This window comes from Poecilia latipinna, unplaced genomic scaffold (assembly GCF_001443285.1).
Source record: "Poecilia latipinna isolate Pla-1442-1.1 unplaced genomic scaffold, P_latipinna-1.0 Scaffold51, whole genome shotgun sequence".
NCBI lineage: Eukaryota > Metazoa > Chordata > Actinopteri > Cyprinodontiformes > Poeciliidae > Poecilia > Poecilia latipinna.
The window spans coordinates 549,960-571,501 of NW_015112667.1; the positions used below are offsets into that span (position 1 = coordinate 549,960).

The following is a 21,542-nucleotide window of genomic DNA, read 5'->3' on the forward strand; positions in this document are numbered from 1 at the left end:
AGCTCCTCCTCATAGCTGCTGTTCCCAAGTGTCCGCCTCACAGAGCAGCCCTTTCCCGCGACTCGACAATTCAGCTCATTCAGACTAGCCAGCAGCAATTAGCAAACATCTAATGGAACTGCGCATCTGCTGGGCTCATTTTAAGAGCTGCTTCTCAGCGCAACACTGGTAGAAACCTTGCTAAAGGGTTAATATAGGAGCAGTGTTGTGAAGACTTCCTGAAGACGGGGTTCAAGAAAGAGCAGGAGCTTCTTAAAGAGACAGAGTCGAAATGTCAAGACAGTAAATTACAAAGTCATATTTTTTAAAGACTTGTTTGATATATACGAAGTTTTTAGAACAACTGAAGGCGACAGATACTTGATCGATATGAAACACTTTATTGGGGCTGGAAAACACGTAATACTGCCTCTCTAAATGACAATAGGAGCTATCAATTATAGTTACATTATTACATTATTGCAGTTCTGAGTTGATTTGTTGGAAAACACGGGAGAAGAAAGGGCGTCATGACGACGAAGGTAAGCAGCAGACATGTCCGCTGTGAAGAGGGTTAGGTTGCAAAATAACATCTCAAGCATTGAACATCTTACAAAGGATTGATCAATCATTTAACAACAGAGTCCCTCACAACTGGACCTGTTGGGCTGGACGAGGGAAGCCGGCGTGACTTCTTGTGCATCCAAACGCGGCACGATGAGGCTGAAAGTGGTGGGAAAAACTCTCCTGTTTCCTTTCTTTACACGTAAAAACAGTCAAACAAGGACATGAGAATACATCCAGGAAGACTTTATATGTACATTCTGGGTGATGGCGTAAAGACTGTCTTAAACTAATATTTAAAAGGCATCCACCATGCAACCGCAGAAACTAAAACAAGCCGTCTTCCAGAACAAGCTCACAATAACAAGTTCAAGTTGTCCCTTTGGCTTAAAATGAACCGAAGCGACCCTGCTATACAGGACACAGACATTACAGGGGAAAAAGTGTTTGGTAATTTGAATTTGGACAGATCTGATTAGTTGTGGATGTGGAAGCTTGACGGGATTAGGATTGGTTTGGATTTAGAATCACACAGAGAGCCTAGTTTTCATAAGCCAGCTTGCACCAGACGTTGCTGAAGTCGATCCGTAAACTCTCTCAGATCTGACGGAAGACTGGTAGAAAATGAGTTTTCTCTTTTGTGCATCACGTGTTTGTTCCCAGCAGCTGAAAGGAGGTGGTAACATAAAATCTAATAAACCAAATTAAAATGCACACAGATACTTTTTGCATCACTATTAACAGAAAAAAAAATGAGAATCTATTGTTTTCAACTGTATCTGTGTGTTTTTAATTTGACAAATTACCCTGAAATTTCTCCACTGAAGAAGAGTTAAGTGTTATTTTATTCTAGGTTGGAACAAATTTAATCCAGTTGGATTTTTTTTTCTCAAAATGATGTCATTAGAAAAACATATTTGCCAATGCGAGTGTTTTTTAAAGCAGTCTTGTCTATAATTCTCGAGTTAAACTGAGGTTTAAAATATTTAATCCTATAGCAGCACTTCTCTGCAAAACAAAATCACAGCATTATATCACATATAGATATAATTCATATTATATGTTAATTTACTTGATTTCTCTGATTATGTGTCCTTTTCTTAATTTCCATTTAAATTTAGACCATTAGTTTTCAAGGAATTGCTTTGTGTTTCTACAGGCTTTGCCTTTGACTGGCACAGAGACAAAATGATTCATCATTGTTGCGTCTCTTATATCGACATTCAGGCTCAGGTGGATTTTGGCAATATTTGGGAGTGGAATGGACAATTAACAATGTCATTTTCTTACTGCAACTCAGACTCAGCAGCTTCTCGTCCTACACACGTTTCAGCCGCAGAGCCAGCGCGCTCAGAGAACGATTAGTCTGATAATTGGAGTGGCAATGCTATTATTGCAGCTGATGCTTCCAGAGCAGACTCGCATCGCGTTAATCACACCAGGCAGATGAGTAATTTTAGACAGCGTGGACGGACGGCCTCTGACCAAACAGACGATGATTAGAAGAAGACGACTCACAAATCTTCAAGGCTGAGAGGTAATGTGCGACGAACCTCTAATGAATGAGAGAACCGTTCATGACGCTCACTGGGTTAGTGTGTCGTTACTGGAAGCAGAAGAAGAAGAAACAGAGGACGCATTCAGCCTTTTAGTATGTTAAATGTGCCTTTTGAGATATTCACTAAAGAAGAGTAAAATGTCAAGGAGTTATCTGAATGTGTAGGTGGAAGATGCAACAAAGCTGAAACTGCATTCAGTGGGTAAGGCATCAAACATGTCAACATTTTTTCTTAGTTTAAATATTCATCTAATAGCTTAAAATCCACACCAGATTTTAGCAACAGTAAAAGTTATCCACATATAGAAGTGGAAAAAAAAAAACAATCTAACAAAAAGTTGGACAAAACATTGGAACAGGTAAGGGAATAAGTACTGACATCTCTCAGTATTTAGAAACCGTTTGTCCCCAAGCAAAGAGATGGAAAAGCCACAAAATCTAAAGTCAGTGGAGTTACATGTATAAACTTCTGAATGTTTTGGTAGATGCCGTCCAAGTCAAAAGGTGAAAAACATTATTCTGCTGTAATCCAGTCAAAGTGTTGATTATGTAAGAAAAATCCCAAAGCTCATCACAAAGTCATGGAAATGTAAATATTTTTTTTTCTGTCAGAAAAAGCATAAGAAATGCACTCAACCACAATATCATTCATATTTTCTTACTGCACCAGACTCCACCGCTGAAGAATAGGTCCTTGTTAAGCTTGTTAAAAGTTTCCTACAGAATATTTTAACAAGTCAGTGAAGTGCTGGGATAAAATAATAATCTGGTGTGCATTTTACATGACGCGCATGGCACCAGCAGATCTCATAAAACTGAAGGATGACTGGATATTGCTAGCAAGGATATGAAGAAGTAGTAAGTGTGGATTTTTAAACTAAAACTGCTGAAACTCTCAGTTTGTTCTGTGGAAATAAAGTAAAACAGAACGGCTGGGTCAGTCATCGCTCTTTTATCACATTGAAAATTGATGGAAAGAAGTCAGAGAAAATAAAAACAACCCCCAGAACCAACAAAGGATGGTTCATGTCTCCTTATTGTTATTACCAACAAAGGCTTTTGTATAAATATGTTCAATACGTTGCCTTTCCTATCTGAAACTTTTACTCAACATCATTTGTGATCAAACTTGCTTTGATTTTCTTGCATGTGTGGATAAGTGTAACAGTGAATCATTGTTACATTTATATTTAATGATGATTTGATGTCACTGTTAAAGGCAACATCTGGGTTTCAGTTCATTTTATTTTGATTGTTTGAATGCAGGAGTTTGGTTTGGGTGTGGCTTCTTTAACATCTAATCATTTTCTCCTATAAGGTCAAATTGATCATCTAACTTTTCAGTATCAAATTAAATGACTGTTTAAACCATAAATGCATAAGATGAGAGCAGATGAACGAGGTGAAACGTGACAGGTCAGTTCGTTCTTGTGAAAAGTCACCTCTGCCATTTCCCTCTCCCAGCAGGTGCGGACAGTCAAAAACCTTCCCCAGGACGCCGCGCATATTTTTACTGGTTCTGGGGCTGCATGGCAGACAAGGGTGTGTTTTCACACTTTGGGTGTTTTCTACGTTACGGTTTGAGTAATTATTGGGATATGTTCTGTTTGTCTTGATTGTAAATAATGCATTGTCTCAATAGCTGTTTGATTAAAATAAACATTCTTGTCTTGGTTATCATTTTTGCAGTGGTGTATTTCCAGTGACAGGCACATTTCACAAAATAATTTATGTTTAGATGTTTCAATTTATACTTTCTTACAAAAAAAGAAAAAAAAAGAACAAAAAGCAAATACAAATGATGAAAAACAGCGTTCTGCATAATTAGCCATGGCAGCAAGTTTCAAATTTTTGTTTCATTTTTCATTTAATAATAATAATAATAATAATAATAATAATAATAATAATAATAATAATAATAATAATCTTTTTAGCAATAGTAACATGTTCATGGCAGGATGCTTTCTACAAAAAAATATTTGTAAATAATTAAAAAGCACACTTAGTTTATCACACTCTGTGACCTTTCAATCTTGACCTTTGGTCAAACCATTTAACATCATTTCCTTTCTTTTTGGAACACATTCATCCTTTTCCGATTTAATTTTAAGGAAAGATTACACTAATCTAATAACAATAATAAAATAAAAAGCTGTACATAAAGTTCATTTAGAAAAAGAGATTATTAAATAAAATACGGTTTGTTTTTAAGTGAAAGTGCAGTCTGGTTGAGATGAAGCGAGCTTCACGTGTACCATGAAGAAGAAGGTAGAGAGCACTGCCGCCCCCTGCTGACTGACAGTAGGTAATACAGTTTTACATAAAACCCCACTAATCATTTGTTGCCTGTGAATACTTTGGTTAATCTTTTAAACAAAAGCAAATAACTTTTATTATTTCAGGCTTTTACTAACCCAGCTGCCAAAAACAAAGTGTCTATTTTAAGCAAGTCTAACATGGACATTGTTTAATTTGTCCTTTTATTTCTGTTTTACAAAAGAATAATACTTTTCTTCATTTAATAGCTGAAGAGTGAGGCTTAGACATATTTTTTTAGCAATCAATGTGCTTTTGCTTAGATAAACAAAATATATCTATAAATATCTTGACATGAACATGTTAAACTGCTAGAGCAAAATTGTTTTCACAGATATTTAAAGTTGGGCCAAAATTAACAGAGAGGGATTTGCCTAATCATGTTTTGAAATGGCAAAATAAATCCCTTTACAATGATGCATCTGATGTAAACTATGAATTTAACATTGCAGACCATTAAAATCTAAACACCACTGGAAGTCAAAACTATTACTGGAAAGTTGAGTGGAGGGTAAAAATATGTAAGAAAAAATTTTTCCACAGCCTTGAGGAGGTAAGTTGATTTAAAAAGTTTGTGGTAGATTCACTCTGGCTGAAGTTGGTGCTTCAATATTTATAGAATCTATGTTAAAATAGAGGCCTGTAAATGTATTCAGTGTGAAAATTAACAACCATGGATCAGTGTCTCCCTCAATAATGCTCAGGTACAGTAAATTGTGTCTCCTCTCCTACACAGCCACAGAGCCAGTGCGCTCAGAGAACGATTAGTCTGATAATTGGAGTGGCAATGCTATTATTGCAGCTGATGCTTCCAGAGCAGACTTGCATCGCATTAATCACACCAGGCAGATGAGTAATTTTAGACAGCGTGGACGGACGGCCTCTGACCAAACAGACGATGATTAGAAGAAGACGACTCACAAATATTCAAGGCTGAGAGGTAATGTGCGAGGAACCTCTAATGAATGAGAGAACCGTCGCTCAGTTATTAATGTGTGGAAGAAATAGTCTCATGGGAATCAGACTGTTTAGAAATTTAATTTCTAACACTGTGCAATTATGTATAATATTTTTATTCCCTTTAAATTCAACAGCAAAAACTTCACCTGCAAAAATTTGCCCTCTTCAATCAGTTAGCTAGTTAGCGTGGCTAACTGTTTTGGTATAGATTTGATACTGTATAAATACAAGGAAAGTATCGCTGATACTAATATCGAGACCAGTATCGGATCCGAAACAGATACCACTACTGATAATTGTATCTTGAAATGTCATTATCACTGAATAATGTAATGACTGGACTTCACCTTGTCATGATTATGATCAAATACAGGGGCAAGAGTTTTGGCAAATAACTGTGTTTTGTAGTCAACTACAACATAGCAATGTAGAAGAAAATAAATAAGATAGTTCACTTTTCACCTTTACTACACAACTGTTTATTAACTAAGTCACTAACTGTGGTCTGCATACATGAGGTCTGAGTACTATTTCTAACACAAATCATATTTAGCCCTATTAAAATTGTCAAACACTACAAAGGTATACAATTCTGCTAGTATTGAAAATGTATTGATATTTGGCATTTTAAGTCCTGCATATAAACTCTGTGATGTGGACATAAAGGGAGAGAAACTGCAGACAGAAATATCAATCTCATTACAATACCAGTACTCACCTTGGTATAGATAGTATCGATATTTAGATCGATACGCCCAGAACTAGCACTGACTGCTTTGCCGTGGGTCACCAAAAGGTCACCACATTTCTTCCTGTTATACTGATATTCCTGTTTTACGAACATATTTTGTCCATCTGACGTTTTCTCATAAATTAATGCTCGTTTTCAGCCATGTTTTACGAGTGAAAACCAGTAAAAACACCATAAATCGTGTTTCATTTTATTTCTATTTGAACGTTTTTATTGGTAGCATTTCCTAGACAGCGTCAGCAGTCAGGAAAACATCATCTGAAAATTTTAAGAAGATCCTGCTGCTCACTTCATAGACTGCACTGTCATGGCCAGGGACCCCATGGCAGAGAAGAAGTTTTGCGGCTTGACAAATTTCTCCATTTTTGCTTCGTCACAGAAAGGAGGAACGAAGAAATCCTGTGGATTAGACAACCCAATCACCCAGTTGTAGGTGCTGAAACAGAAATAAAAAAAATTAGTTAATTTTGCCTTAACAAAATTTATTTTAAAAGGACAATATTTTACACTTTGTCTATTAACTATTAGCTAAAGATAGATTTATGTTGGATTTTCTTTTTTTAAAACCACTAATCTGTTACTGCAATGGATTACTTTATTTTGGTAGAAAAAATAGATGTGTTGATGTTCTGCATTGAGCTGGTTGTTGTGTTTGTCCAACCTGATGGTGGTCCATCCTGATTTTGGAGAGTAGTGTGTCAAAGTCACAGGAAGGCAGCCGAACTCAGTGAAGGTGGATGAATACGTGTCTGCACAAACATGAAACACGACTTTATATGTTCCATCCAAAAATGACATTAGTTCAAGGAGAGCTTGTGTTGCAAAGCCAATATGCGGCCATATTGGAGGGTTTTTGAGCATTGCCAGCCAGTTTATGGTCAGGCCACAGCTTCTGAATCGGATTTAAGTTTGGACTTTAACTAGGCCACTCCAAAAAAATGTTTTTTTTTTAATAATTCAGAGGTGGACTTGCTGGTGTGCTTCATGCCATTGTTCTGCTGCATAATTCAAGTGTGCTTCGGCTTAAAGGCACAAACCAGATTCGTTTTCCTGCAGGAAAATACAATATTTTATTTTAATTCGGGCATATCATCCGGGTCCTGACCACCACACTGCTACCACCCTATTGATAAAGGGAATTATTTTCTTTTTATGAACAAGGTTAGATTTATACTTAAAAATATGATCGTAATAAATGATAATATCATAAAATGTTGTTCACTTCCTTACAGCTCCAGAATCAATTTGACACACAGTCCTTGTAGAAACTGAATCGACTCACATGTCACAGGTCAGGGTTCATTCTCACCGTTATTGGGAAATTGCCCCACCCAGGTGTTGGTCAGCAGACCCATCCCCCAAGAGGAGCTGGAGCCCAGGAACGTCTGACCGAGCAGCAAAGCGTCTTCAGGAACATGCATGGGCATGAAGTAGGTATCCAGAGGCAACTTCCTGCACTTCTCAGCGCTCCAGTTGATTTCATACATGACCTCCTGAAAGAATGGATGCAGGCAGTCATCACAACTTCATATTTATTACTGCATTTTTGGGGCTTGCCTATGCAATGGATGGCAGGAACCTCCTGTTCTACACCCAATAAGCGGTCTCTTTATATCTTTATTTTATTTCCATCACCGTTAATGCGGCCTGAACTGCTGTGTCCACCCCCACAAAAGTGGTATCAAAATGTTCAGCTTGACTCCGAGAAGGGAGCTATTACTTTTAGTGGGATTCCGAGTTAAAATGGCGACATAAATTGCAAAAAACGAGCAAAAGACGAGGCTGAGTGTCTCACAGAGTCAGGAATCTTTCTCTTTGAGACACACACAGCACAGTGGATTTCTGACTCCAAAACTATTTTTAACTCGCCCTCAAGACCACAAAAATCGCTCTATTGGTCTCAAAGTCGGTCATGACATAGAAACACATGCCTGGTCCCGTAAAATGTTTTCAAAATTTTGCTAGGGTTTATGGTTTTTTGTCAGGGTCCTTGAGACCGACGCTAGGTGTCTCATAAGGATTGAAACTCTACCAAACAGAGAGACAGCCCAGGTGTATTCATATTTTGTTTACATAAATTTATTATTTCTCTGAATTTTTGAGTGTGAATTAAAATCCTTAGTATGAAGGTTGAAAATTTTCTAGAAAAAAACAATTATCCACTGTCTTTATTTTTTTTTATTTCGCAGCGTGAGTGAGAACCACATGTGCAAAGGTTATAGTCGTCAGTCTCGGACTGAATTTCACTGTGCATGGGGTTCAGCCATTGTAGTGTAGTGGTGAACCAAGTCAGCTGTTGCACTATGGTGATGGACCTGGCATGAGCTTCAGTCATTGCACTCTGGTGGTAAACCATGTCAAGCATGTCAGTACTGCACGGATTCTTACCAAGAGCAAGTCCAGCTGTGCAATCTTGCTGGCTTGCATGGACGTGTTATTGGTTAAGTGTCAGAACGCTGGGTCCAAAGCGACATGCACATGTCGGGCAGGCCCCAGTTAAATTTCTTCAGGAATTTAATATGTCTAGTTTTTATTTGTTGTTTTTAAGACTCTGTAGTTGTGGGTTTAAATAGCATTTCACTGGCAATGTCCTCCTGTAACATTTATAATTACCCAGTAATAGTTTTACATTTCCTGTCAACCTAACATCTTCGAATACAAAAACACAGTTGACCACCAGGCTTTTCTGGGGGAAACCCTGCATCTGTTCTTATAAATTTAAAGAACACATTTAGAGCTCACTGAGTAAAATAATTTCTTTCAAAAATAGATTATTGATAGATTTCGGATGAAAATAATGAAATTGCTAGGATTTTGTCTTAAATAGCCTTATCAATAGTAATACTGAATGGACAGCGGTTTATCAGTCTTTATCCCTGCCTAAAGATTTTCATTTCTGCTTTAGTTGTTTAACAAAGAATAAACATTATAAATGTACAGGTGCCATTTTTCTGTAATAAAAAATGTTTCTGCAGGTCAGGGAACAAGACAAAAAATGTATGTTCTTTTTCATGCATATTATACTCAGCATGAGTTAATCATTAATCACATAAAACCTCATTTGTGTTTCTCTGTGCCAATCAAAGAGTTGTTTTAAAATAACATATAACTGAAAAAAAACATATCCCAGGTGTAAAGAAAATCTATTTCCAATTCAAAAGTTTAATTGAAAAAAAAAAAATCTTTGTGGTCTGATGAAAACACTGAAGATCTCTAAAGGAAAGAAAATAAATTCAGAAAAAATAAATCTGTGGGACGGGTTCCTTCAGATGAAAGGTTAGTATAACTGATGTGTACAACCTGGTTGTAGAGCATCAGCTCGTCCACTGCCACAGTAAGATTCCCGAAGTTGCCATAGTGTCTGGCCCGCAGCCTCTGTCCCAGAGCGTCGTAGGCAACTATTCCTGATGTCACCATTAGTCCATCTGCAGTCGTCTGGTGAGGAGATTCAAACGGTAAGAAAGCGAGTAAAGATTCAAAGATCCAAGGTTTCAATCTAGATAAGAGTCCAACAGGAAAAATCTTTAAAAAGGTACGAGAAGTCAGTGAACGCACCACAGTAACGCCACCAGTCAACAGTTCTGGAGCAACTATGGAAAAGCAAATTAAAATAATTGAGAAATGCTCTTAATACAAATCGATTTAAAAATGTAACATTATGTTTTACACAGCTTAAACCTGCACTACGTAACTTTTACGAAAACGTTTTTTTTCCCGTGTTTATTAAAACCGTCATGATGTTGTGACAATTTGATATGAGGCTCCTCCACATCCTTCCTCAGCTACAAAAATGCAACGCTCAGGTCAAAAACAACCAATCACAGCCAGGAGGAGTGTCTTAGCGCTGTCAATCACCTCATATATGTGATGCTAAATGTGCTAATGGCTCAGAAAAAAATTACCTACAGAAGACCCGCCTATCTGTCGTCATCGGTAGCTATGCTAACTAGCCTTACACTTAGCATTTGTGGTTGTAGTGAACCAGCTGTAGCATAGCAGAGACCAAGGGGTAGAGGTTGAGCACAAGAGTGATTGACAATGCTAAGTCCCTCCTTCTGGCTCTGATTGGTTGTTTCTGCTCTTAGTACTGGGAGCACTGGGAAAAGAAATGGAAGCTCCCTTTTTTTTTTTTTTTTTGTTTACCGATTATGTATCATATCACAACATAATCATAATTTTAACAAATATATAAAAACATATATATATATAATTTTTTTGGTTTGTTTTCTAAAAATAAAAGTTACATACTGCAGCTTTAACTGGAGGGAAACGGAAAGAACCTAAACACGTTTTCCTCGTTTTGTCTATGAACTATGGCGACAGACTCCAAAAGAATCCAAAACATTTCCCAGAAACACTTACAGCAGGGTTTTGGTGCCTGACCGGTAGCAGCTACCAGCAGCAGGCTGAAGCAGGACAGCACCCAGACGGAGTTCATGGTGAGAAATTTCTGGAGCAGAACAACCTGTAGGTGCCTTGAGGAAAGCCCAAACACAGTCCTCCTTATATAGCCGCACACAGCTGACTCTGTTCACATGTTCCGCCAATAGCTTGCTTGTTTTGTGTTCCAAGGTCTTCAGATAACGTTTTATTTGGTTAGAGGCTATTTGAGCTCACTAAAAAATGGCGCGTTATTCATGTCTGCAGAGTTGAACGACTAAATGCTGAATTCAGCCATTTGATTCTGGTTTGTTGGAGCAGCGATGCAGGGCTGGGCTAATAAAATAAAAAAAGCAATGGCCAGTTCAGCACTGATGGAAAAAATATTAAACATTCACGAGCTGTGAAAGTTTCTCAAGACACCACGCGTCTAGTTATTCTTCGTAAGATACGATAATTTAACTCTGCACAAGCAGCCAAGTATATTTTGATGCATTTGAAGCATTTTTTTAATAATATGTGTAAAATAGATTTATCAGCATCACATGGCGGTCACAAGGAGTGTTTTTTTTATGTTTGTTTGTTTGTTTGTTTTAACTGCAGGTGGGAATATTCCCAAGGTCAGCGTATTTCATCCCCTCCTCCACTGTTCAAACAACTACTCACGATTTTGTTCTTTGACGGAGCCATGAGTTTCCAAAGCTTTCATAATCATGACCGATGCTTTTTTTTCCCCATTGAGATGGTAGCAGCAGTCCAATTCCCACAGACAGAACTTCTTACACAAACTAACGAAGTATTCATGATGAGAAAATATGAAATATGTGTTTTATTGTCAAGTGTTTTCAACGTGTGAACATACTCGTTCTTAAAGATGCAACCCCCAGAACCAGATGGAGAAGGAGCATTCAGTTTTTAAACTGGAACAAACTTCCAGAAAACTGCAAAACTGCTGAAACACTAAGGGCTGTTAAATCAAAGCTGAAACCCCACTTGTTTAGAGTTACCTTTGATAGAGAAATATTTGGAACGCAGATCAGTTTTCATGACGTCTTTATTCTGCCACTGCATTGACATGTTTTTTTTTTATCATGTTTTAATCGTGTTCAAGACTTTGAACTACCGAATTTGCTAAAAATGTAAAATATGAATTAACTTGACTTAAGACACAAGAAGAGGTACTGGGCAGGTGTTCTCATCTTTCTCATCTTACATTTTCAAATTTGTAGTATCCCGAGGCTGAATTGCTTTGTTGATATGAAAAAGTGACACAATATGAAGAATGAACAAGTGGTTTCTGAAATTTCAATTCTGAGAAATGCACCAATGTGACATAAAACCCCAAAACAACAAAAAACAAAAACAAACTGCACAGTGTGCGGAGAATTTCAGCCGCATGTGTCGAAAAGCAAACATCGACCTCCACAACCGACCAACGAACTGTGTGAGTTGCATTTTATCACCATTTACACAAATTGATTTAAGACAACAACTTCAAACAGGTCAGGGTAAATGTTATGTTTATTTCCCAATATGCATCATAAATTACAACCTCTTTGTAATCCTTGTCCTAGCAAAGAGCACATCAGACATTTCAGTGCAAAAAAGCTGTAGCCATGTTAATTAAAACAACAATTGACTGCCTTTCGTTAAATCGCAACGCCAATGGTAGACGCATAAATTAAAAAATAAATATAATTAATAAAAAAACAAAACAGACCAGCAAAGGCTGAAACAAACAGAAGAGATGTTTAGAGAACAACTTATTATTTTTGGTTTAGGTTCCCTATTATGCAGCAAAGCATCAACTTACAAAATCCCTTCTATGTACATGTATGAATACTGACGTTATTAAACATGTTATAACCTTGTTACAGTTTCTAACAGAAGTATCGCTGAGATGACTCGGGATTTCTGCGTATTTTTCGTTCCCAAATAAGAATTTACAGTAGATTTGGGGATTTTTTTTTTGTGTGTGTGTGTGTGTGCACCCGATTGGAGAATCAAGCTGGAAAAAAACACAAACAAAAAGGTAAAAAAAAAAAAACCCAGTTTTTTTTTTTTTACCTTTTTCCCCGTGAACGTCAAGTTATATGCAGAAACCCTGAGTGCAGACATTGTGCAAACAGAACCAACACGTTTGTTTGTGTAGTGAAGCGAGTCCAACAAATGTGCCGCAGTCGTGTTCACTGACCGCCGTGAAGTGTGGTTAAAAAGGCTTTAACGCATTCTGACATGATCTCTAAAATGAAACAGTTACTGACTCCTACAAATGATCGCTCAGAATCTAGTCGCTTTTGTCTGTTCTGATCCCTTCCCCACAACGGATCTAGAATAGAAAAAGCACCGTTAGTTCACCTTGCTCTGCTGAATTCAAAATACACAAGTTGTGTTTTGTTTTTCTTGTGAAATAAAATGCTGCTTTATTTTATTCACCATAAACCCTACCTGATTGTTATATATTTACCTTTACACTTTGCCTGTCCAACAGGGTGCTTTCCTAGCGCTGTCTTGGTAACAAGCTAATTGAAGCTTTTCCAATCTGAAATAAAAATTACCATGGCACGAGTAAAACGCACACAAGCGAACGCGCAAAAGCAAATGAGGACCGTGAAATAAGACAAACCCTCAATGGAGAGATGCTTTGCCAAATCAAACATTTTTCTAGAAATTATTAACTGTAAAAGTCAAATTTAGAGAGCTTGTCTAGTGGTATAAATTGAGTTCAGGTTAGTGTCTGTAAGAGGAGAAACTGCTTACATTTAGGACCGCAGAGATTAAAGCAAATGAGACAATAAGAACAAAACTGGTTCTTGAAGGTGGTCAAGAAGAAAAACAAAGAAAACTCCCTAAAAAAAAAGACCATTGCTCCGACGTTGCAGAAATTTCAGATGTTGAGTGTGGCATCCACATTTCAAGTCTTAAGTCAAGAGTTTATGGCCCCTCGGTCGTCTGACCCTCCATTTTGTCCTCTGCTTGTCCAGGGCCTTCTGTCAGCAGTCTGAAGCGTTCGAGTCGCTGGCAGGTTTCCGCCGTTGCCTCACAGATTTATCCTCATCCTGCAGAGCATAAAAAAAGTAATTTTAAGGTTAAAGTGCGACACTCGAGGCCTGTTTCTTCTTCAACAATTTTTTTTTTTCTGAAAACAAGGTCCCTAAAGGAGGCGATGCTTTTGATATTACCCTGAATATTCAAGCTTTGTAGCTTGAATATTGAATACTCATATTCCAACTCGTATTTAAAAATGTTCTGTATGTTTTCTTTTTACGTTCCAACATAACATAGAAGTTATTCTTTGAAACAGATCTTTCACTCAATGGTTTCAGTTTTATTGTCGCTGATGTTGCCCAGTTGACCACGGTAGCAAGACATCGGAAGATTTTCAACAGCGACACATTCTGGCTAAACACAAAACATGTTATTTGCCGCACTGCATCCCAGGTGGAGAACATGAGAGGAAACTGAACTGCTGGGTAAAATGTTGTCACCCAGCAGTCACAAACCAAAACTTCAACAGAGAAGTCAAACTTTACTCAACTAGAAGTTTACAAAACCCCCAAATGAGTCACCGCTTTAGAGTTTATCAAGAAAAATTAACTTAGAGGAAGCTAAGTACGCAAAACGTGATGAAGAGAAAGTTATAACGTAGCTTTAGTATTTTTCAATACGACTTTATTTGGAGAGGGTAATTGCAGGGGTCGCCAACTCAAATTTAAGATTTTTAAAGACAATCATGAATAAAATGCAACACCGATGTCATGACAGAGATGTACAAGAGTCATGCAAGTGACCAAAACTATGAAATTTCTGGGGTCTTTTTGTGGCTCATCGTAGGAACTTTGTGATACGATGGCTAATGGCTTTTTTGTTAGCTAGCTAGCAGGTATTTTCAGCCTGTTGACGGTGGCCGTGACCACCTTGAGTCACAGAATGCAGTGAATGAAGAAAAGTCTGCACACGGCTCAAACTTTGGCCTGATAGAAGTTCCTAAAAAGAATGTATGAAATTAAATACTCTTACCACGACAAGACTTAAGACCTTTGATTAACGAATTTAAAGCCTACTTACATTTTTAAAAAAAATAATTCAAGGCTTTAATTTTAGATAAATGAGTCTAACATCCTGTATAATCTACAGAATATTTGACGGTTCAGACATGAACCAGAAACCAGAAGCAGACACAAACCTCTTGCTTTTTTTGTGTCTTTTATTTATTTCTCATCAGGACTCACAGTCTGGAAAACCCCGTTCTGTCCCCACTCTTCTGGGGAGTGGTCCTCAGCTTCCTCATGCTCTTCCTCATCCCCCTCTTCCTCTCTCACAGGGTCCATCCCATCTTCCTCGTACTCCGTCAGATAGTCTGACTCCTCCGCTGGACACAGAGATTTAAAGCACACATTATAGAGATCACTCAACTGAGCCCACAATACAAATAATACCTACTGTATTAGTAGCAGGTGCTATTTAGAGTAGCAGAAAATTCTAATTTAATTGGGATCCTGGACCCTTTAATTGGTATTACTACTAAAAACAAAGAAGAGGCTCCAACTCTTATTTATTCCTAACCCTAACACACGAATAAAGCAATGTCTGTTCTAGAAACATGCCGTTACGGGCAGAACGGACATTTCCTCCGGTTCTGGGAAGCAGGTTTCACCTTCTGTAGCCACGTAGCTTTGCACCGGCTCTATCCTGGACACGATCTCCGCAAGATCTGTGAAGTCAGCCCCGGGACACGTGTCGATCTGAGAGACAAAAGGATCATCCTCCTTATATTGTAAATCCATATCTGTTGTAGTGAATGTGTATGTTCTACAGGAAACCAACAGCGTTCATGGTGTGTGTGTGTGTGTGTGTGTGTGTGTGTGTGTGTGTGTGTGTGTGTGTGTTATAGCGGGGCTCACGTCTGTCCTCTTGCTGCCGTTGTAGTCAGCTGAGCGGTGATCCCTCAGCATGTTCTTGATGATGTCGCCCCGCGCCCAGCCGGTGAACAGCATCTTGGCGTGCTGATAACCGATCTCCTGCAACAGACGTTCAAAAATGCTGAAAGTTTTAGAAAACACTTTTTTTTCTCCAGCTAATTAGTGAAATAACATGGCCGAACTTTTGGAAGATAGAATATGTAAAGATACGGTCAATGACTGAAGTATTTGAGTTTATACTCAATTTGGAGAGGTGTGTGTATTACATCTCCAAACAATCAAGTCACAATCAAGTGACTGTGTTGCCTTCAGTTGTTATAAAAATATCAAACGTGATTTAAGACATTTGACGTTGCAATTTACAGCCTTTAATTTTGGTCTGTGTCTCTTTAATAAGCTCCTGCTCTTCAAAACATCATCGCAACAGTTGAATTACTAAACTAAGTTAACATTCTAATATTGGTGTACTTCACTGAGATCCAGCTGCATCATGCCCATCATGCTCTAGGAATAAATCATCACTCACATAGATCTCATCAAACTTGCCAAAGTCCATGGTCTTGAAGCGGTCGATGGGCGGTCTGATGTACTCGCAGTAGGCACTTTTCTTTACCACCTCTAGCTGCCGGACACAGGACACGTATGCCAAGCGTGACTGGATCTCCGCCATGTCCGGCACCTGAGGAAGGAAATTAGGCCAGCTGGAGTATTGTGATTGTATTTCAGAAATTTTAGTAGATTTCACAGATTTATTTTTTCAGCAAAAAGTCCTCCAAGGCTGTAAACTCTGAGTCCATCCCGTTCTTTACCTTAACTTTTTCTGCCCAGGGATTGATCCGCTTCCAGAGCAGCCACCAGCCGGACAGGCTGTCACCGTAGTTACAGAGGTCCGTTTCGTCCTGGCTGCCCACATCGATGGCGATGACCGTCCTGGTGCCCACGTTTCTCGCAATGTCCGCTGTTGGACGTTTAACATCAACCCGGAAAAACAAAAACCAGCAGCAAAAAAGCAGAGCAAAGTTACCAGCGTGTTTGTGGATACGATTGTTTGGACGCCAACTCAGGGCGGAACAGAGTCTGGATGGGCTTGAACCGCAAAAATGTGGGTTTGTGCTGATGTACTTCAGATTATTTATGGCCAATTTGTTAGATAAAAACTGAATATATCCAGTTCGACAGGCATGGAGTCTGAATCATGGCTTTTCCGTCTCTGTCTTAGAATTCTGTGGCTATAAATATTTTTGTGGCGTTGAATTACTTTAAGGACAGAAACAGGAAGTCTATCCGCAAACCCCCAAACAATGAACCTTCAGTATGAGCCAGGAAATACAATAAAAACAGCTGAATTCATTACATTCATTCATTACTGATTTAAAGGGGTTTCTTCAAGTCTCTTGTCTGGCTTATCAGAAGAACGCAGAGACAAAATTTCCAAATATTAGCATTTCATCAGATTATTTCCTCTGGCGAGTCTTAATCAATGTACAATGTACGTATATACAGCTTAGAGCAGCACGTCTGGGTTTAACCCGAGTCCAATAGAGGTCAGGTGCTGCTGCCTTAAATGCATTCAAGAGATAAATGTAATTATTTATAAATCAAAGTTCCTCCCCTCAGTATCAACACACACAGATAACATTTATGTTTTTCACAGTTGACCGAAACTGACTTCATAATTTCAAAATGACAGACGTGGGGCTGGGCGATTTGCATCGTGGTTGCTTGTCTTTGGGAATCACATTGGGCGCAAGTTAAAATTGGGCGCCATAATAAATCCAAAATGAGCCAATCAGTTTTGCATTTTGTTAATGTATAGATGTCTTAAATAAATAAAAGAGAAATACTTAAATGAGATAAATGACAGCATACAAAATCGCCCAACCCAACAACAAATCAGAAATACCAACTTAACAAATTTGGATTTTCTTGTCAGGACAGACTGGTGTGCTGTGCAAAATAAAAGCAAATATTCTTTTTTTTGTTTGTTTGTTTTTAGTGCAAGACTGAAGGCAAATTCTCCACCCAATGTTTAATTGATCCACACCAGGCTGCTTGACGGGGCAAAAATCCTCTCAGCCACTTCAATTCATCAGGACCAATGGCTACAAGTTTAATAAAATGCTGACTTTTCCCATCTTTAAACCAGAGCTGCATTCAGCAAACATTCAATCATTTATTTAACTGAAATAAAACTGAACTGGTGGAAGATGTATTTGAGACATTCACCTTTATGGTCTTAAATTATTCATATCCCTGGCAGATTTAAGCTTAGATTAATCTATTCAATTTTAACTACATTTCCTTCTGAATGAACGTAATCATAACATTTTGAAGTGACCTAATAAGAAGGGAGATACAGATTAAGGTGATGGCAAAGAGTCACCACCTCTCATCTCAACCAGGAGGTGAGAAACTGTAAAAATCTGCTCAGCAATAATGGAAACAGATCAATTATATTTATTTTCACAACTGAGTTTTCTTTTATTTATTTATTTGAGCTCACTTCAATTTTTAATCGAAATTTGCCAGGGGTACGAATAATTTTAGGCTTAACTTTACATAGAGGTGCATTTCAGTACGTAATAAGATAATCAAAACCTTATTTCATTTACTTAATTCAAAAGGTGAATTTCATTTCTACGCATTTAGTCAACAGAATGAACACAAACCGGATTTAAACATATCACCGTGTGTGTAATGAATCTGTAAAATATGAGATTCGTTATCTCAACTAAAAATAAATCAGTATTTGACTTGAGATTAGATGAGTTAAGTAACTATCTATACTGGTTTGATGTTTTTTCGACTGGGAAAACTCAGCATCACCACTGGACTACCCTCATATAACCTTGTCTCCTTACTTACCGTTACAGGTAAACATTAGTAAATTGATTAATACGGCTTCCCCTCATACAGCGCTTCCCCATCCATCGCTCCACCTCCCCCCCGCCTGGAGCTGGCCAGACATTCAGAGGTACGGAGCGTTTTGGGGGCTGAGGGACTCCACCTGTACTTGCCTGGCAGGTTGTTGATGTAGCCACCGTCCATTAGCAAGTTGCCGTCTTTGGGGTCGCAGAGAGGCGGCAGGTACCCCGAGAGGGTCATGCTAGCCCGTACATAGCGCCACAGAGAGCCTGGCACACCAGGGAGGAGGAAGGAAGGGGAAGGGGGGGGATAACATCTCAATAACGTTTCCTACACCTTATTTGATTAGTGCCGACACAGACCGCAACCCAAACAGCAGAGGGAGCTCAGCCAGAGGGCGGCAGCTGATCCCCGCATATGCTGGGACTGCCGTGCTGCTCATCTTTAGACTGTGTTGCAAACCTCATTACCCGACACAGAAGCCCTGTGAGACTTATGCAAAAGGTAATAAAGCAAATGGCAACAACCCCCCAAGAGAGCACAGAGGCCATCACAGACCTCCAAACGGTGTCCCATCAACAGTGCTTCATTGCTTCTAATTGTGCGAAATTATTTATTTTGTATATTTCTACATAAATAGCTAAATAGCTAGATAATTAGCTGCCTAATTATCTAGCTACATAACTAGCTAGCTTGCTAGATAATTAGTTCACTAGATAGCTAGGTAGCTGGCTAGATAGATACTTAGCTGGATAGCTAGCTAGATAACTAGCTTGATATCTAATTAAATTAGATATTTAGACAGATATCTAGATATTGAAATATCTAGCTAGATATCTATCTTTATATCTAGATAGACAGGTATCTAGCTAGATATTTAGATATCTAGCTAGATATACAACTAGTTATCAATCTAGCTAGATATTTAGTTAGCCAGATGGAAGCTAAGGTCCTTTACTTGCAATGTTTCTATTGACAAAGCAGCAGCAGATGTTGACTGGACAACATTTCAAGGTCTGATACTGTGAACATGGCAGAGAAGCAACCAGCCTACTCAGTCCTGCAGCACAGCTCAGAGCCAGCAGGGGGCAGGAGAAGGCTAGACGCTGCATGGGTTGGAAGGATAAGGAGCACCACAGAGAAAAGCGAGGGGTGCCGCTGTGCATGTAGTATGCTGATTGCTAAGGTGGGATTATCCTACTAAAACGTGACTATAGAGAGGCAACCGGCTTAAATTTCGATTCAAGGGCTTTGTTCGGTTTAGATAAGGGTTTACAGTGTGCAACAACAGGATCCAGAACACATATTCTCATATTTACAGCTGATCTTCAAGAACTGGCATGCAGATAAAAGGAAGCAAAGCCAGGGAGGAGAACAGGAGCTGAGCAGGAGAGGCTGAACATGTTCCTGTAGGCAGAGATGATTGAAGTAAAAACAGGAGAGTGACATGCTCCCGGGGGGTGGGGAAGGAGAATGGCATCAGTTCAGCCCATGGGGACAAAAACATTTCGATCCTCCGAAACGCAGAGCGATCCGTAACAACAGAAAACACATGATGAAGGTTTGGTGTTTCACAAGACTTCAGAGTCGCAACAATATTCATCATCCTTAAACTTTTTCACATTTTATTCATGTTAAAACCATGAAATTTAAAGTACTTTATCGGGACATTATGTGACAGACCAACAGTGAAATGGAAGGCAAAGGTTTTCTTTCATAAATAAAAATCTGAACATTTGTGGCCAATGTTTATATTCATGTTATGGCTGGGCAAAGTGGCAAAAACTGTATCCTGATAAGGATTTCTTATCAGTCAATATTAACATTTATTCATTAGTTGTTTTTTTTTTTGTTTTAAATATCTAGCCAAACTGGTAATATGATATTTCCTGTTTTATCCACAGCTTTCACTCCACACAGTCGTTTATTTTTAAGCGGTTATGAGGCATGGTGACCAAACCTGAAACTGCTGCTGCGCACGTTACTGAGCAGGTTGTTGCTAGGTAACCAAAGAGTGAGTGAGTTAGTTGATGCCACCAACCTAGCTTAGCTGGCAGTGAGAGGTTGGGCGGCTAAAGTATTTCAATCTGTCTACATTACCCAGAATGCTGTGCGGTTCTGGACTGGAGTTCAGTAAAAGTATTGAAAATTCTACCAGATGCATTGTCAATCGATACACATCTATCTCCATAAGTGTTGCCATTGATTTACTGACCAGCTCTAATCTATGTGTTGGTCCAACACATAAAATGCCATTAAAATGTGAAAAAGTTCAAGGAGTGTGAAGAGTTTCGCAACAAATCGCTATCTCCATGTCGAAATCAACACATTAACCCTCAACTTATTGTAGAAAAAAATATATATGCTAAAAAAAAAGAAAAGCCAGCATAGACAATTTTTTTTGTGTCATCTTATGAACTTCCAAGGGAAAATGAATTATTTTAGCTCAAATGTCTTGGACAAAAAGAAACTTTGTGGTCATGCATAAGACGCTCAAACATGCACGGGCAACATCTCAGATCTCAGAAATGTTGCATAGCTGGATTATAGTCCAACACACTGATTTAAGAACGGAAAGGGTTACATGAGTGTATCACAAAGCCAGTGGGATCTAGAACAGGATGTATAAAACAGGACACTTAATCTACATCTATAAAGTATTTCCTTCCAAACCATGGGCTCCCAATGTTCGCCTGGTCAAGGATGGGTTAGTTACAAATGAGAACTGGGGTAACAGTAAAGAGGAGGGTAGCCAAGTGGTTGACCGTCGATTCAGGGAACGTGGGGAGAGAGAGAGAGGTGATTTTTGGTGAGTGGGTGTTTGAACTCTGACCTGGGACATTGTTAACATAGCAACCATCCACAAGCAAGTGGCCATCCTTGGGGTCGCACAGGGGAGGTAAATAGGGGGTGTAGGAGGCGCTGGCTCTAACATAGCGCCAGACGCAACCTGTCGGGGAAATGGAGATGGACAAGGAGGATCACATCAAATATGAGCCGGACTCCACGTCACAGACGGTGGAGAAAAAACAACAACAAAAAAACAGGAGGAGGAAAAGAAAACAAAACGAGAAGGACAGAGAAAGGAACAGAGAAGAAAGCAAAGACGGAGAGGAAGAAACACTTGAGACACAGAGACAAAAAGCTAAAGAGGCTCCAAGGAGAAAAGAAACAGAAAGAAACGGGATGTTTTCTCACTAAAGTCTACTTACAGTAATGTGCAAAAGTCTTGGGGCATCCCAGTTCT

At 38.8% G+C, this 21,542-nt stretch overlaps 2 protein-coding genes across 4 annotated transcripts in view; both read right to left on the minus strand.

Moving 5' to 3' along the window:
- Window positions 1-6,307: 6,307 nt before the first annotated feature.
- On the minus strand, window positions 6,308-10,636 carry LOC106959117 (ependymin-like). The gene is made up of 6 exons (XM_015051468.1): window positions 10,491-10,636; window positions 9,684-9,718; window positions 9,429-9,563; window positions 7,438-7,621; window positions 6,790-6,877; window positions 6,308-6,564 (listed from the first exon to the last, which is right to left on the minus strand). Exons 1-6 carry the CDS (start codon window positions 10,564-10,566, stop codon window positions 6,414-6,416), a joined length of 669 nt encoding a protein of 222 aa, XP_014906954.1. The 5' UTR covers window positions 10,567-10,636; the 3' UTR covers window positions 6,308-6,413.
- Window positions 10,637-12,011: 1,375 nt separating this feature from the next.
- Window positions 12,012-21,542, minus strand: part of pnpla6 (patatin-like phospholipase domain containing 6) — a 37,511-nt gene continuing 27,980 nt past the window's right edge. Inside the window, exons 30-37 of one of the 3 annotated variants that reach the window (XM_015051439.1) lie at window positions 21,129-21,245; window positions 18,448-18,564; window positions 16,240-16,388; window positions 15,957-16,109; window positions 15,413-15,529; window positions 15,166-15,253; window positions 14,741-14,880; window positions 12,012-13,567 (exon numbers count right to left, since the gene is read on the minus strand). In XM_015051439.1, coding sequence (XP_014906925.1) covers window positions 13,502-13,567; window positions 14,741-14,880; window positions 15,166-15,253; window positions 15,413-15,529; window positions 15,957-16,109; window positions 16,240-16,388; window positions 18,448-18,564; window positions 21,129-21,245 — 947 coding nt within the window. In that variant the 3' untranslated portion in view covers window positions 12,012-13,501. Of the gene's footprint in view, window positions 13,568-14,740; window positions 14,881-15,165; window positions 15,256-15,411; window positions 15,530-15,956; window positions 16,110-16,239; window positions 16,389-18,447; window positions 18,565-21,128; window positions 21,246-21,542 lie in introns of all 3 variants that reach the window. The other 2 variants (XM_015051454.1, XM_015051445.1) reach the window with 2 other exon arrangements.

What these genes read in the sequence shown, in the direction of transcription:
- LOC106959117 (XM_015051468.1), bottom strand. Translation starts at nt 10,566, where the DNA reads ATGAACTCCGTCTGGGTGCTGTCCTGCTTCAGCCTGCTGCTGGTAGCT. An exon ending in TGACTGGTGGCGTTACTGTG is followed by an intron (nt 9,564 to 9,683) that starts GTGCGTTCACTG and finishes TCTCCTCACCAG; the next exon opens with ACGACTGCAGATGGACTAAT. An exon ending in TCAGGATGGACCACCATCAG is followed by an intron (nt 6,565 to 6,789) that starts GTTGGACAAACA and finishes TTTCTGTTTCAG; the next exon opens with CACCTACAACTGGGTGATTG.